This window comes from Phocoena sinus, chromosome 11, assembly GCF_008692025.1.
Source record: "Phocoena sinus isolate mPhoSin1 chromosome 11, mPhoSin1.pri, whole genome shotgun sequence".
Classification (NCBI taxonomy): Eukaryota; Metazoa; Chordata; class Mammalia; order Artiodactyla; family Phocoenidae; genus Phocoena; species Phocoena sinus.
In genome coordinates this window covers 4,425,946-4,438,069 of record NC_045773.1, presented here as the reverse complement: position 1 = coordinate 4,438,069, position 12,124 = coordinate 4,425,946, and the positions used below count along the sequence as shown (strand labels likewise).

At 45.1% G+C, this 12,124-nt stretch overlaps 1 protein-coding gene across 8 annotated transcripts in view; it reads left to right on the top strand.

The window, feature by feature from the left end:
• The first annotated feature begins 106 nt into the window (after positions 1–106).
• Positions 107–12,124, top strand: part of IFT122 (intraflagellar transport 122) — a 77,676-nt gene continuing 65,658 nt past the window's right edge. For all 8 annotated transcript variants that reach the window (XR_004352116.1, XM_032648099.1, XM_032648095.1 and 5 more), the window contains exons 1-4: positions 107–296; positions 6,603–6,669; positions 7,989–8,073; positions 12,023–12,101. Coding sequence is in view for 7 of the 8 variants with exons in the window: in XM_032648099.1 (XP_032503990.1) it covers positions 256–296; positions 6,603–6,669; positions 7,989–8,073; positions 12,023–12,101 (272 nt within the window). In the remaining variant the exon portion in view is untranslated. The remainder of the gene's footprint in view (positions 297–6,602; positions 6,670–7,988; positions 8,074–12,022; positions 12,102–12,124) is intronic.

The window sequence follows — 12,124 nt, the reverse complement described above, 5'->3', positions numbered from 1 at the left end:
TCGAGGAAGACGCACCGCCCCCTACCCATTCCGACCAATCGCGCGCGTCCTAGATATGAGGAGGCCTTCTAGCCAGCCTCCCGTTCCTTCTTTCTAGCCCTCCCTTGTAGACATGCGGACTCGGAGCTCTCTGCCTCGCGCGTAGCTCACTGCGCATGTGCGTTGCCGGGGTAGCGCCGGGAGACAAAGTGGCTCGAGGAGTTAGGCCTGTTGCTGAGGCAGGGAGGAGGGGCCCGAGGCGTGAGGGAAACCGCTATGAGGGCCGTGTTGACGTGGAGAGATAAAGCCGAGCAGTGGTGAGGAGCGGGGCAGTCCGGGAGGAGCGGGGGGCTGAGCCCCAGCGGGGATGGCGGGCGCTATGGCGTGAACCCTGGTGGTTGCCAAGGGTAACGGGCCTGCGGGCTGGGCTGAGGGCCCTGAGTCCCGGCTCTGGGCGACTGCAGGGTCGCCTTCCCACCGCTTTGCGAATGGAGAAACTGAGGCCTGGAGAGGGAACAAGGGGATGTACCACGCGTGAGGTAGTGGCCTGTGGAGGCGGCTTTACACGTAATCACAGTCTAATCTTGTCGTTCCTTTACTCAAAATCCATCCTGGGCTCATCATTGTTTTCCATCTTCACAACTTATGCCACTTCCGCGTATTACCTATACTCTTGTTTACTTAACCTTTTCTCTAACTTGTCCCACTTATTTTCCTTTAAACATGCTTTTACATTCTACAGGGAAACTTTATTACACCGTGTATGAAAACCAGTAGCAATTGCTGTAAATGTAAAATAACTGTAGAACTTAAAAGCAGGGAGAAACAAAACGGCGTTAACAAGTTGTAGCTAGATACTGTTGCTAGGGAACCTCTGAGCCTCAGGTGTAGTGTCTCTAGAGCTAGAGATTTAGCAAGTGTGGTTGGAGAGGTGCTTGAGTTGAATAGCATCAAAGCAAGACTTTCTCCTGTGTTTTGTTAGAAGGTTTGAAAGAGTATCGAAAGAGAATGACTTTCTCACTTTATGATTCACCGTTGTTTAATGTCCTATTCCATTTTTATCCCCCAAATGCGTCATATAACAACACATTTGGGGGCATACTGACTTATTGGGCACTTCTCCTCAGCCTGACTTTCAAAACTTCCTACATGATCTTTTCAGCTTCATTGTGAAGCCTCTGCTTTGGCTACTGGAACAGAGCCATTCCCTCTCTGTCTTTTCTTTGGCCTCTCTGTGTGAGGCCTTCATCTCTTCACAGTGAAATCCTAAACGTCCTTAAGCCTCTCTTTGGAGATGGTCGCTCTCTTTGTACTCTGCACCAGTAATAGCTAATGCTTACTTTGTACCAGGCACTGGCTAAGAACTTCATATCTTTTATCTCATTGTCACCTCACAACAGTACCTGACATAGGTACTATACTTATTTCTGTTTTACTTATGAGGCGACTGAAGCACAGAGTGGGTAAATAATTTGCCAGGGTCACACAGTGAGTAAGTGGTGGAGCCAGCTTTCTTCCTCACTCCAGAGCCAATGCTCTTAGCCACTGCATTAATTATTCCTGGTGTTACAGAGGCTGCAGACTCAAATGCCTGCAGGAATCAGGCAGGCAAAGTAAATGCAAGATGTTTATTTGCATCTTGAACACAAGGAATTGTTTGTTTTCCCTAGGAGTATTCTTCTTTTCTATACGGCACTTTTCTTGAAACGTATAGCCCTACAACTGTATCTTTCACTTCTACTTTTAATAGAGATTTGAGTAAAAAAAAAAAACTTTTTTTTTTACTTTTCTCTTAACTGTTATAAAAGTATTCATAGCACAAGCTACCGATAGCTAGCAGCTGAGCATTTGATTTTGCTGTCAGATACTGAGAAGTGGCAAGGACTGTGGCAAACTGGAGAGCGCATGCTCTGACTGAAAAGGACAACAGCTGCTCTGCTTCTCCTAGTTACCACCCTGCAGGAATTTGGCCCAGCGTGGCTCAGAGCTTCCTGTTTTCACCAGAAACCAGGGATCTGGGTTTTTATGTGAAATGTCCTAATTTTTAAATGTTGGCACCTAATCTGTAATATATATATATACAAAATAAAATACCATATGGGCCAAACAAAACGTTTGCTGGCCAAATATAGCCTGATTGGCTCCCAGTTTTCACCCCCTGGCATAGGATTTCGTTCATTCTTCTTTTGTGGTACTTAAGAGTCTGCTTAGTGCAAGAGTTTATGGGAAACTGTTGATCCCAGAAGTCTATAAACCCCTTAAAAGCAATGGCTATGTCTTACTCGTTTCCAAGGCTTATTCTAGAGCCTAGACAGTCGTTGTTGTGATTATTTCATGGACAGAGGTATTCATGAATGAATGAAGAGGTGAGTGAATGAGTGATGAATGAAGATTGGTTATTTGGGTTTTGGCCCATTACAGCTATTCTAGTGTAGGGGCTTTAGGGGTTCTAGAGACCAGCAATACTGATGGCAGCTACATATGCAAGTTGATAGCCCAGAATGAGACAAACCAAAAAACTATAAAAATAAGTAGTAGAACTCCAAAATCCCAGATGTCAAAGATTCTTCCTCCACACTGAAACAGCTCCGCCTGCTGGTCTGCCCTTTTGCTTCCGTCTAACCTTCGCGTAGCAGCAGGAATTCTCTTTTTTGAGTCCTGTTGCTGTGTGATCCGTTACTCCATCTCTCATCAACCCAGAGTGACTCCCCATTACCTTCCATGTCAGATTGTACACTTAATTAGGTGGTCCTTCCCCTGGCCCACCCTTCCCCTTTTGCTAAGATTTAAATTTATGCTTTTCAGTTCAGCTGTAAACTCCATTTTCCTGTCCAAAGGCCCTTCCCAAATGTTCTCTTATTCTTCTCTGAGCTCCTTCTTTTCTCCCTTCAAAGCAGTGCTCTAGATTCTTCTCAACCATGATGCCTTATTCCAGGCAGGCTGCCATCTGCTCTGCCCCTCATCCACAGCAGCTGTGGGCCAGACTGTTTACATGCCTTATCTTGTTTAATCTCCACAGCAGCCTTTGAGGTTGGAATTGTTACCCCATTTATAGATGAAGAAACTGAGACTTAATGAGGTAACAATTTGTTTAAGATTCAAATCAAGTTAGTGGGGGCTGGATCAGGTTGTGCAGGATTTGGAGAGGCACCTTGAGACTTCAGTTGACAGTGGGGTGGGCACAGGGTTGGTAGAGGACAGTTTGCAGGACCCACCCTCTGTCTCTCTGCAATGGAATCTGACAATGTCCGTTTTTCTTAAAAGGGGGCAGGTGGGGAGAGAGAGCCATCCTACTGTACTGTCTGCAGACGGGTAAGCTCCCCAGCCCTGGAAGTGTTCAAGCAGAGGCTGGATCCATCAATAGGGAGTTCCTGCCCTGGTAGGGGACTTGGGCTATATGACAGGGTCTAGGGTCTTTCCCAATAGTTTGGGAAAGTTTCTGTGGTCTTATGATGTAATTAAAGCCCAAGGGGTTCAAGATAAAAATCTCGTCAGTTTGTCAGTTATACTCATTTTGTGTCTAGGACAATGCCATGTACTGTGGGTCCACAAATGTCTAAAATAGGGTCATTACCCTGAAATTGCATATGACTGTAATTAAGGGGATAAGATAGTATCTGAAACAGTGTAAATACAGAAGATTATATAACTCTTAAGTTGAACTGTACAGATTCTAAGTACAATAAGAATTTGGATTGGGGTAAATCAGATGTGTATGTTATACTTTAGAAAAGCAAACTTCAAGAAATGCAGAGAAAATGAATTTTCACATCTGAAAGGAAGGTAGCTAAAGACTTGGCTCAAGTGAGATGCTCAGAAATGATTTGCTAATAATTCAGCCCAAAATGATCCTAGTGAAGAAGAAGCCACACGGGAACCACTTTGATGGGCTCAGATATGTACAAGGCAGGAAGGAAGCCACACGACCAAGATGACTGTGGAAGAGAGGTGCAGACCCCTCCCAAACCTCGTGCCTCACCAGCTCCCCACAGGAGGTGGTGCTTGTGTACCCTGCGAGGCGGGAGGGCAGCTCCCTAGCCTTGCTGTGTAGGTGAGGACCACAGCTCAGGCCGGAGGTCAGCCCTTCTGGCCCCAGCTCCCCCGGCTTTCCCCTCTCCCGCCCTGCTTCTCCGCAGAGTGTGAAACGCACCCAGTACGTCGTCCCCTAGGTTCTGAGAAAGAAAGCCTGAGAGACGGGAAGGCTCAGGTCTGTTACCACATAACAGCAAGGAAGCTGAAGGACTCGGGGTTTGTGTTTGCTTCTATCACGAGGGATGCCCAACTGGAGAGGGGTAGCAATCGCTGTGTTCCAGCTTCTCCATCAGCCAGCTGTATGACAGCAGACAGATGACTCGCCTGTGTACTTCAGTTTCCTCATCAGTAAAAATGGGCCAATAATGCCTGGCCTGTCTGAGGCATTATGTTAGCATAAGGTCAAATGAGATCATGTAAATTTACCCTCTTCAACAACTCTTAACTCTTGAGTATATGTGAAGAATTATTTTTATTAAAGGAAGCTTCTGAGGTCAATGGAGCCTATATAAGAACTCTGAATTCTATGTGTGATGCCTTGAGTAGATGATAACACTTTTTTTTTTTCCTGCTGATGAAACATGGAGACTCTTGCTAATTATTTTGTCAACTATGGCATATGCAAATAATAATTATAATGGAGGCCACAAGCATAGTGGTTAGAGCTTGGGCTGCAGAGTCAGACTGCTTGTGCTTGAATTCTGGCTCCACCTCTACTCAGTAGCAGTTTATTTTCAGGCAAGTTAGTTAACTTCTCTGTGCCTTAGTTTTCTCATCTGTAAAACAGATATAAGGTTGTTGTGAAAATTAAGTGAGTTAATACATGTAAAGCATTTAAACTGTACTTTGCACACGTAAATAAATGTGCTTAATAAATATTAGTCACTGTTGTTAAAGTATTGAGGGTGGCATAGATTTGTTATACTTGACAGTGATTCAGGAGAGTGGAAGGCCATATAGCACAGACTGTAAAGTCAGACCTGAGTTAAAATTCTGGCCCTTTCACTTGCTGTGTGATGTTGGGCAAGATACTTGACCTCTCTGAACTGTGGTGTCCTCAACCACAAAATTGAGTAGTAATTCTTACCTCATAGAATGCTTGTGAGGACAGAATAAAATAATGCATTTGAAGAGCTCAGCATTGGGTGTTTGTGGTAAATGCTCCAAGTAGTTACCAGGGTGTGGTTTTTTTTTTTGGCCGCACCGCGCGTGGCTTTTGGGATCTTATTTCCCTGACCAGGGATCAAGCCCGCGCCTTCGGCAATGAAATTGTGGAGTCTTAACCCCTGGACCGCCAGGGAATACTCCAGGGTGTATATTTTTCGATCACTCACAGGTGCCAGGTTAATTTATCCCATGCTCAGCTTTTACAATAGGCCATCTTGGCAGTGCTGTCTGACACATTCTTACTAGGGTCACCTGAACTAATGAAACCCTCTGCCTGGGGGCATTTGAGAATCTTTGTAATACGGCTCCAGCCTGTTTTTTCCAGCCTTATTGCTCCCTGTTGCCTTGCACATAGCCAAATGTTTCAGTCAAATTAGGTTATTTAGACATTTGCTATTCCCACTGTCTTGTCTTTGCTTGTTCTGTTTTCTGTGCCTGAAATGCTGCACCTACCCAGTCTCCTCCTGCATGTCTCAGAAGCCCTACCTTTTTCACATATTGTTTTCTCCAAATCAGAACACTGTGTCCACTCCTTGGAGTCCTACAATATATGCTTTAATGTGTCTCCTAAAGCCTCTATCACAGTATTATTCTATATTTCATCCAGTCTAAGAGGTCACTGATTGTAAAATATCATTATTTTACATACGACTAAGAAAGCAAAAAATGCTGCCAGTTAAACTGACACATCATCAATTATAAGACACATCCCCAAATTAGAAATGTTCAAATGTGAAAAAAACGTGTGCTTTACAATTGATGATGTGATTCTTTGTGGATGTCTGAGCATCCATCACCTTTCCTCAGGATGGTAATTTCCTTGAGGGCAGGGAGGGTCTGCGATTTACTCATCTTGTATCTCTTAGCTCCTAGCACCTAAGAGGCACTTGGTAAGTATCTGATTAATTGGAAAGAGTAATGTTTTTTTTTTTTTTCCGCCTGTGCCTCACGGCATGTGGAACTTCCCCACCCAGGGATCGAACCCGTGCCCCCTGCATTGGAAGCGTGGAGTCTTAACCACTGGACCACCAGGGAAGTCCAGTAATGATATTTTAATAAATGACCAACTTTTTCAGAGACCTGTGGATTTGCTAGCCCTCACACGTTCTCTCAGTTTGTGTAGCCTTCATGGTATTATTAGATGAGGTAGTGCCCTCCACTGTTTACTCTTTGAATCATGTCTGTCGTCTGGCTTCTGGACAGGTGGAAATTGGGACACAACAGCTAACTGCCAAGTGAATTGTGATTGAAGATGTGGTAGTTGAATGGAATTTGCAACCAAATGCAATTCTTAGCTATTATTTTTCTCCCTCAGACACAATCAGTGCTTCGTAATGGAAATAAAGTTTGCTTTCCCAGCTATTAGCAGACCTCATCATTTTGGTTCCTAATTGTCCTTTTGTCTTGTCTTGTCTCCCGTTTAGTGTATATGACCTTGCATTTAAGCCCGACGGAACCCAACTGATTTTGGCTGCAGGAAACAGATTACTGGTAGGATTTTGTCTGAGTTTCCTTTTTAAGTGCTTTTTTTCCTCTGCCTCTTATAAGTGCTCTGAAATTTGACCCTTTTTTTAAGATAAAAAAGGCAAGGTGGAAAAACCAGTCATTATTTTTTAATAGGGAAGGAAATGGGCTACTTAAAACAGGTAGGTAAACTGTCTATCAGATAGGAACCTGTGAACAATACCTCCTTTGGAGTCATTAATCTTTCCCTTTTTACTTTGAGACACCAAAGAAAGAGTTCAAAATAATTTAAATGCCTTTGAAAGTGAGCCTTTGTCAGTTCATATTTTGTCCCCCTGAAAAATTCAAACAACAGGCCTGAAGGGGCTCCCTCTGTGAGAAGCCAGATAGCCTGACCCCAGCTTTTAGGCACTGGCCTTCCTAAACAATTCCATATGGATGCTGTCCTATTTTTCATATTTTCAAAGAACGTAAGCTGTCTCTGGAACCTGTCCCAGTGTATAAAAGTAATTTTCAGAGAACTCTTTATGTTTGACCTAAAACCCTTTGCATGATCTCCCCTTCCTCCTGCGTAAGTCCGCTTCCTCTTGCTCTGTTGTCTCAAGATATGCAGACGGCCTGATCTCCATTCTGTGCATGGTAACTACATAATCTGAAAGCTGCGGGTAAATTGTTCTGCAGACTTCTTCTGTCCAGGGTAAACAATCCAAATCCTTTTAGGTTTTTCCCATAGGTTATCTTCTCCAACACTGACCATTTCTGGAGGGTTTTGCTTTTATTTCTCAGATGGTGTGTTTTTTAAATCTCCACATATTTATACACAGCTATAAAATCGTAAATGCACGTTACAGATGGGTTTTAAAACACTCCCTACAATTTGCAAACCCAGAGTTCAGGTCTGTGACTTCCAACTCTTGGTAGCAAGTATGAAACATCTCTCTGTGATGTTGGTAGTAGGGCAGGGCTACACTGGCATTTAATCATGCTCTAGCTGGGCTCTTTGTGCTGGCTCTATTAGGGAGGGCCTAGCTTGTTTGGTCATATATCCAAATACATGCAAGGGGGGTGAACTGTGTAGAGAAGTTTCACGGAGTGAAGTTTTGTTTCTCGAGCATTAATGGCACATTTCCGGCCATGTAATGGGCAGAATCAGAGCCTCTCCTTCTTGGGTTTCCCAACTTTAAGTCACATTCTTTCTGGTTTCTTGGTTCAGTTTTTACTTGGTGCAAATTTAGAATATTGACAAATGTGTTGTTTTGACAACAAAAATAGGAGCAGCAACCTGCAGGGATTCTGACTACTGGATGCCACGCGGGTAATCTGTACTTTTGTCTCTTTTTTGCCAGGTTTACGACACGTCTGATGGCACCTTACTTCAGCCCCTAAAGGGACACAAAGATACTGTGTACTGTGTGGCATATGCGAAGGATGGTAAGAGGCTGCTCTGGACTTAGTGTCTGTAATGGCCTCACAGCCGCTCATTTCTCTCCTTGGCTGCGCCTTCGTCGTGTTGAGTGAGCTCAAGTACAGCTTGCAGTTTCGGAAGATAGATAGTCTCTTAGACTTCAGTTCAGTCATTCAATTCAATTCAGTCATTCAAGTATTTATTGAGGCCCATCTGTGTGTCAGGCGTTGTTCTAGCTGCTTGAGATACTTCAGAGAGCAAAACAAAGAGTCCTGCCCTTATGGGGCTTTTATCTATGTGGCGGGGGTTGTGGGGGAAGGAGAGAGAGTATGAGGGAAGGCAAATAAGTAAATTGAACAGTACGGCGGAAGGTAGTGTTAGGAAGAAGAAAAAGTAGAACAGAATAAGGGGGATTGAGAGTGCTGTGTGGGCAGGGCATTGGGTACAGTGTTGAACAGGGTAGTCATGGTGGCTCATTGAGATGGGGACAGGCAAGCAAAGACTTGAAGGTGGGGAGGCAGGGAAATAACGACTGAGCATCTGGGGAAAGAGAGCTCCTCACAGAGGGAAGAGCCATTGCAGAGGCCCTCAGGTGGGGTGTGCCTTTCTGGGGCTGGGACAGAGAGAATCGGTGGGGAGCAATAGGGGAAGAGGGTAGAGAGGTAGCAGGTGTGGGCTGGCTGGATTCTGTTGGCTGTTGTAGAACTTTGGCTTTGATTCTCACTGAAAACAGGGAACCACTAAAGAGTTCTGAGCAGAGGAGAAATCTAATTGGATTTATATTTTAAAAGGATCCCTCCAGATGCTGTACGCCAAACAGCCTGCAAGGGCTGAGGGTTGGGCAGAAAGACGAGTGAAGAAGCGTCAGCCACTGGTGATGGCAGCTCAGACCCCTGTAGGAGCAGAGAAAGTGGGGAGCAGTGGTCAGAGTCTGGATACAGTTGGAAGGTGGAGCCAGTAGGATTGCCTGACAGAATGTGGGGCGTGAAGAAAGGAGTCGGGGGTGACTCCATGGTTTTTCACCTGAATGACTGAAAGGATGGAGTTGCCCTCCACTGAGATGGGGAAGGCTGCAGGCCGAGAAACTTACAGCAGGAGATCCGGAGTTCAGTTTCACACGTGTTGAGTTTGAGGAAAGTTGACGCGGTAGAGGTGGGGGCAGAATTGCTGGAACAGAGCTGCTGAGTGGGAAGAGGAGAAGGGATCCAGGGCAGAGGTGAGCATGGTGGGAAGTGGAGGATGTCACTGCAAGTGCTGGCAGCGGGGGCATGTCGTAGTAGGAGTCTAACAGAATTCTCTTCCGTTTTTTCAGTGAAATAGGAAGCAGCAACATCTGAGAGTGAGGATGGGGAAGGAGGTGTCCGAGAGTTGAGGAAAAAGAAAAAAGAGTACAACACCACCTAGTTGAGGGGCTGAGTGAATGGCCCCGGGAGGTATAGTGAGACCCTAGCTACATGAAGGGCCCACCCAAAGCTGGTGATCATGAATTGAAAGTGAGATCAGTGGTGCGATTGTGTCTTTTTCTCCATCACTTTGAGCTGCACAGATACAGGGACAGAGGAGGTGGAGAGTTGGATTTAACCAGAGTGGTAGGTTTACAAGCACCTCTGAAGATGCGGTGAGAGGGCAAGGGCAGAGGATGTATGCAAAGGAATGATTATATACATTGACCTTGAGTAATGAGGGGTGAGCAACCTTGTTGCTGAGTAATGAGGGGTGAGAGGACCACAAGGGGTGAGGGAGGTTCTAGTGGGGTTGAAGAGTCATTGGCGCTAGGGCACCAGGTGGGGTGAGAAAGAGGAGAGGTGGTGGTCACATCGGCTGCGTGAAACTGACATTGAGAGTTAAAAGTAAATCCGTGCTACGCACAGCATAGCATCAATGGGAAGAACATGGACTTTGGGATGAGACAGCTCCAACCCGAAAAGCTCTGTGAGTCTGAGGTGGTTATTGACCCTGTCCGAGTCTCGATTTCCTCACGTGTCAAGTGGATATAGGATTAGAGGTGGCCCTCTGTGACCACTGCCGAGAAGTCGCAGAATCGATGGTACAGTGCTTAAATGAACCATGGACATCATTCAGGCTCCAGGTTTTTAATTTCTTTTAGATGACAGACCTCTTTGAGAATCTCCTGAAAGCTACAGACCCCTCTCTAGAAAAATGCACCTACTTCATGTATACACACAATTTGGGGCACACAGTGTTAGTCTGATCTAGCCCAATCTCTTCATGTTACACCTACATAAAGATTTAGAGAAGTCACACGACTGGCTGAGGTCATACAATGAGGTAGTGGCAAAGACAACGCTAGTTCTTGCCTGGTAGTCAGGAGCCCTATGCCACGGTAGTCATATTTTTTTATGTGCGTGTTTGAGTTTAAGTTCAGAGTAGTACCGTGGGGAGACCTGTGAGGCCTCAGAGTCTATAAGCCTAGGGCGTCTTTGGCCTGCAGCACCATCAAGGCCCTTGAGGATCGTAGAGTGAGACCTGCCATCAGGGGCATTTGTCCGCGTTTTGCATAGTCCTGCCACACACATCTTCACGTTTGATCTCCCAGCAGCCCTCTGAAGGAGGCAGGGAAGGGATCGCAGCTCCTCTCACGGATCAGAAAACAGGCTTGGAGCGATTACGGGTGACGGTGGCAGAGCTGGGCCTGACCTGGATCCTCTGACTGCAGAGCCCTTGTTCTTTCTGGTGTATCATGCTGCCCCTCGTGACACTCATGTAATGATAAGGAAGTCTTTTCCCTTTGGATCTAGAAGTGAGGATACACTGAATTTGGTTTTGCTCTTTAAAAAATGATGATTTTGCTTGTTTCCGATTTCCCCCTAAAATTGAATAAGTATTTAATGAGCAACTATGATACAAAGGTGTATTAAGAGCTAGTTTTTCTTCAAGGAAAGCAATACAAGGCAATGTAAGGAAATAATAATAATAGCTACTTTTGTTTAGCATTCATTCTAGGCCAGGCACAGACCTAAGCACTTTAATCTCATTTAATCTTCATAACAACTGTGAGGTAAATACTGTTGTTGCGTCCACTTTTCACATGAGGAAATGAAGGCCTAGAGATGTTCAGTAGCTTGTTCCTGGTCCTGCAGCTGGTGGGTGACGTCACTGGGGATTCCAGCTCCGACTCTGAGCCCTTAGTCCACACTCTTCCTCACCTGCTGCCTGCCAGTGTAAGGGAGCAGTGACAGAAATAATAAATAAGAGCAGCTTCTATTATTTAGTATTTGCAGCAGTGTCACATGGCCCAAGCAGTGTGAAAATGAAAATCTCATCTGTCACTCTTTTGCTTAAAGTCTTTCTTTGGGATAGAGAGCAGGATCTTACTGTGGCCTCGAAGCCCCTAGAGATCCCTCCCCCACCCACCTCACCCTTTGCCCTTGATGTTCCATGCTGGCTGCCTCTCAGCTCCTCACACATGCAGGTTTTTCCTGCCTCAGGGCCTTTGCACATCTGTTTGACCCATATGGATGGGTCTCTCTCCTCTCGTTGCACCTGGCTAAGCTTTGCTCAACCTTTAGGTCTCAATGAAAGATACCATTCTCACAGAAACCTCCCTCACCAAAATTGGGTCCTCAGGTATTCTCTTTTATAGGGCCTGCTTTTTTTTCTCACTACGTCGTATTTGAATTGGATTAATTTAATTTAATGCCTACTTTTCCCACCAGACAAACTCTATGAAGGTGGACCGCATGTATGTTTTAATCACTACTTGATTCTGAGCACAGAACATGATGCTGGCATGTGATAGGCCCTCAGTACATCTTTGTTAGTGCCAGGCAGAGCAGGATATGAGCTCAAACTTCCTGACTCCAAAGTACTGCCACTCAGTACAGATAAGAAGAAGGGGTAGAGAAGCAACTGACACATACTAGGGACCTTAAGGAAGTCGTTTTCTAAGAAATACTCTGCAAAATGCTAGCCTAAATGAATGTGAAAATTTATTCTTTTTAAAAACACTTTTAGGCAAGCGCTTTGCTTCTGGATCAGCTGACAAAAGTGTTATTATCTGGACGTCAAAATTGGAAGGCATTCTGAAGTACACGTAAGTAACCGTTTAGGTTTACG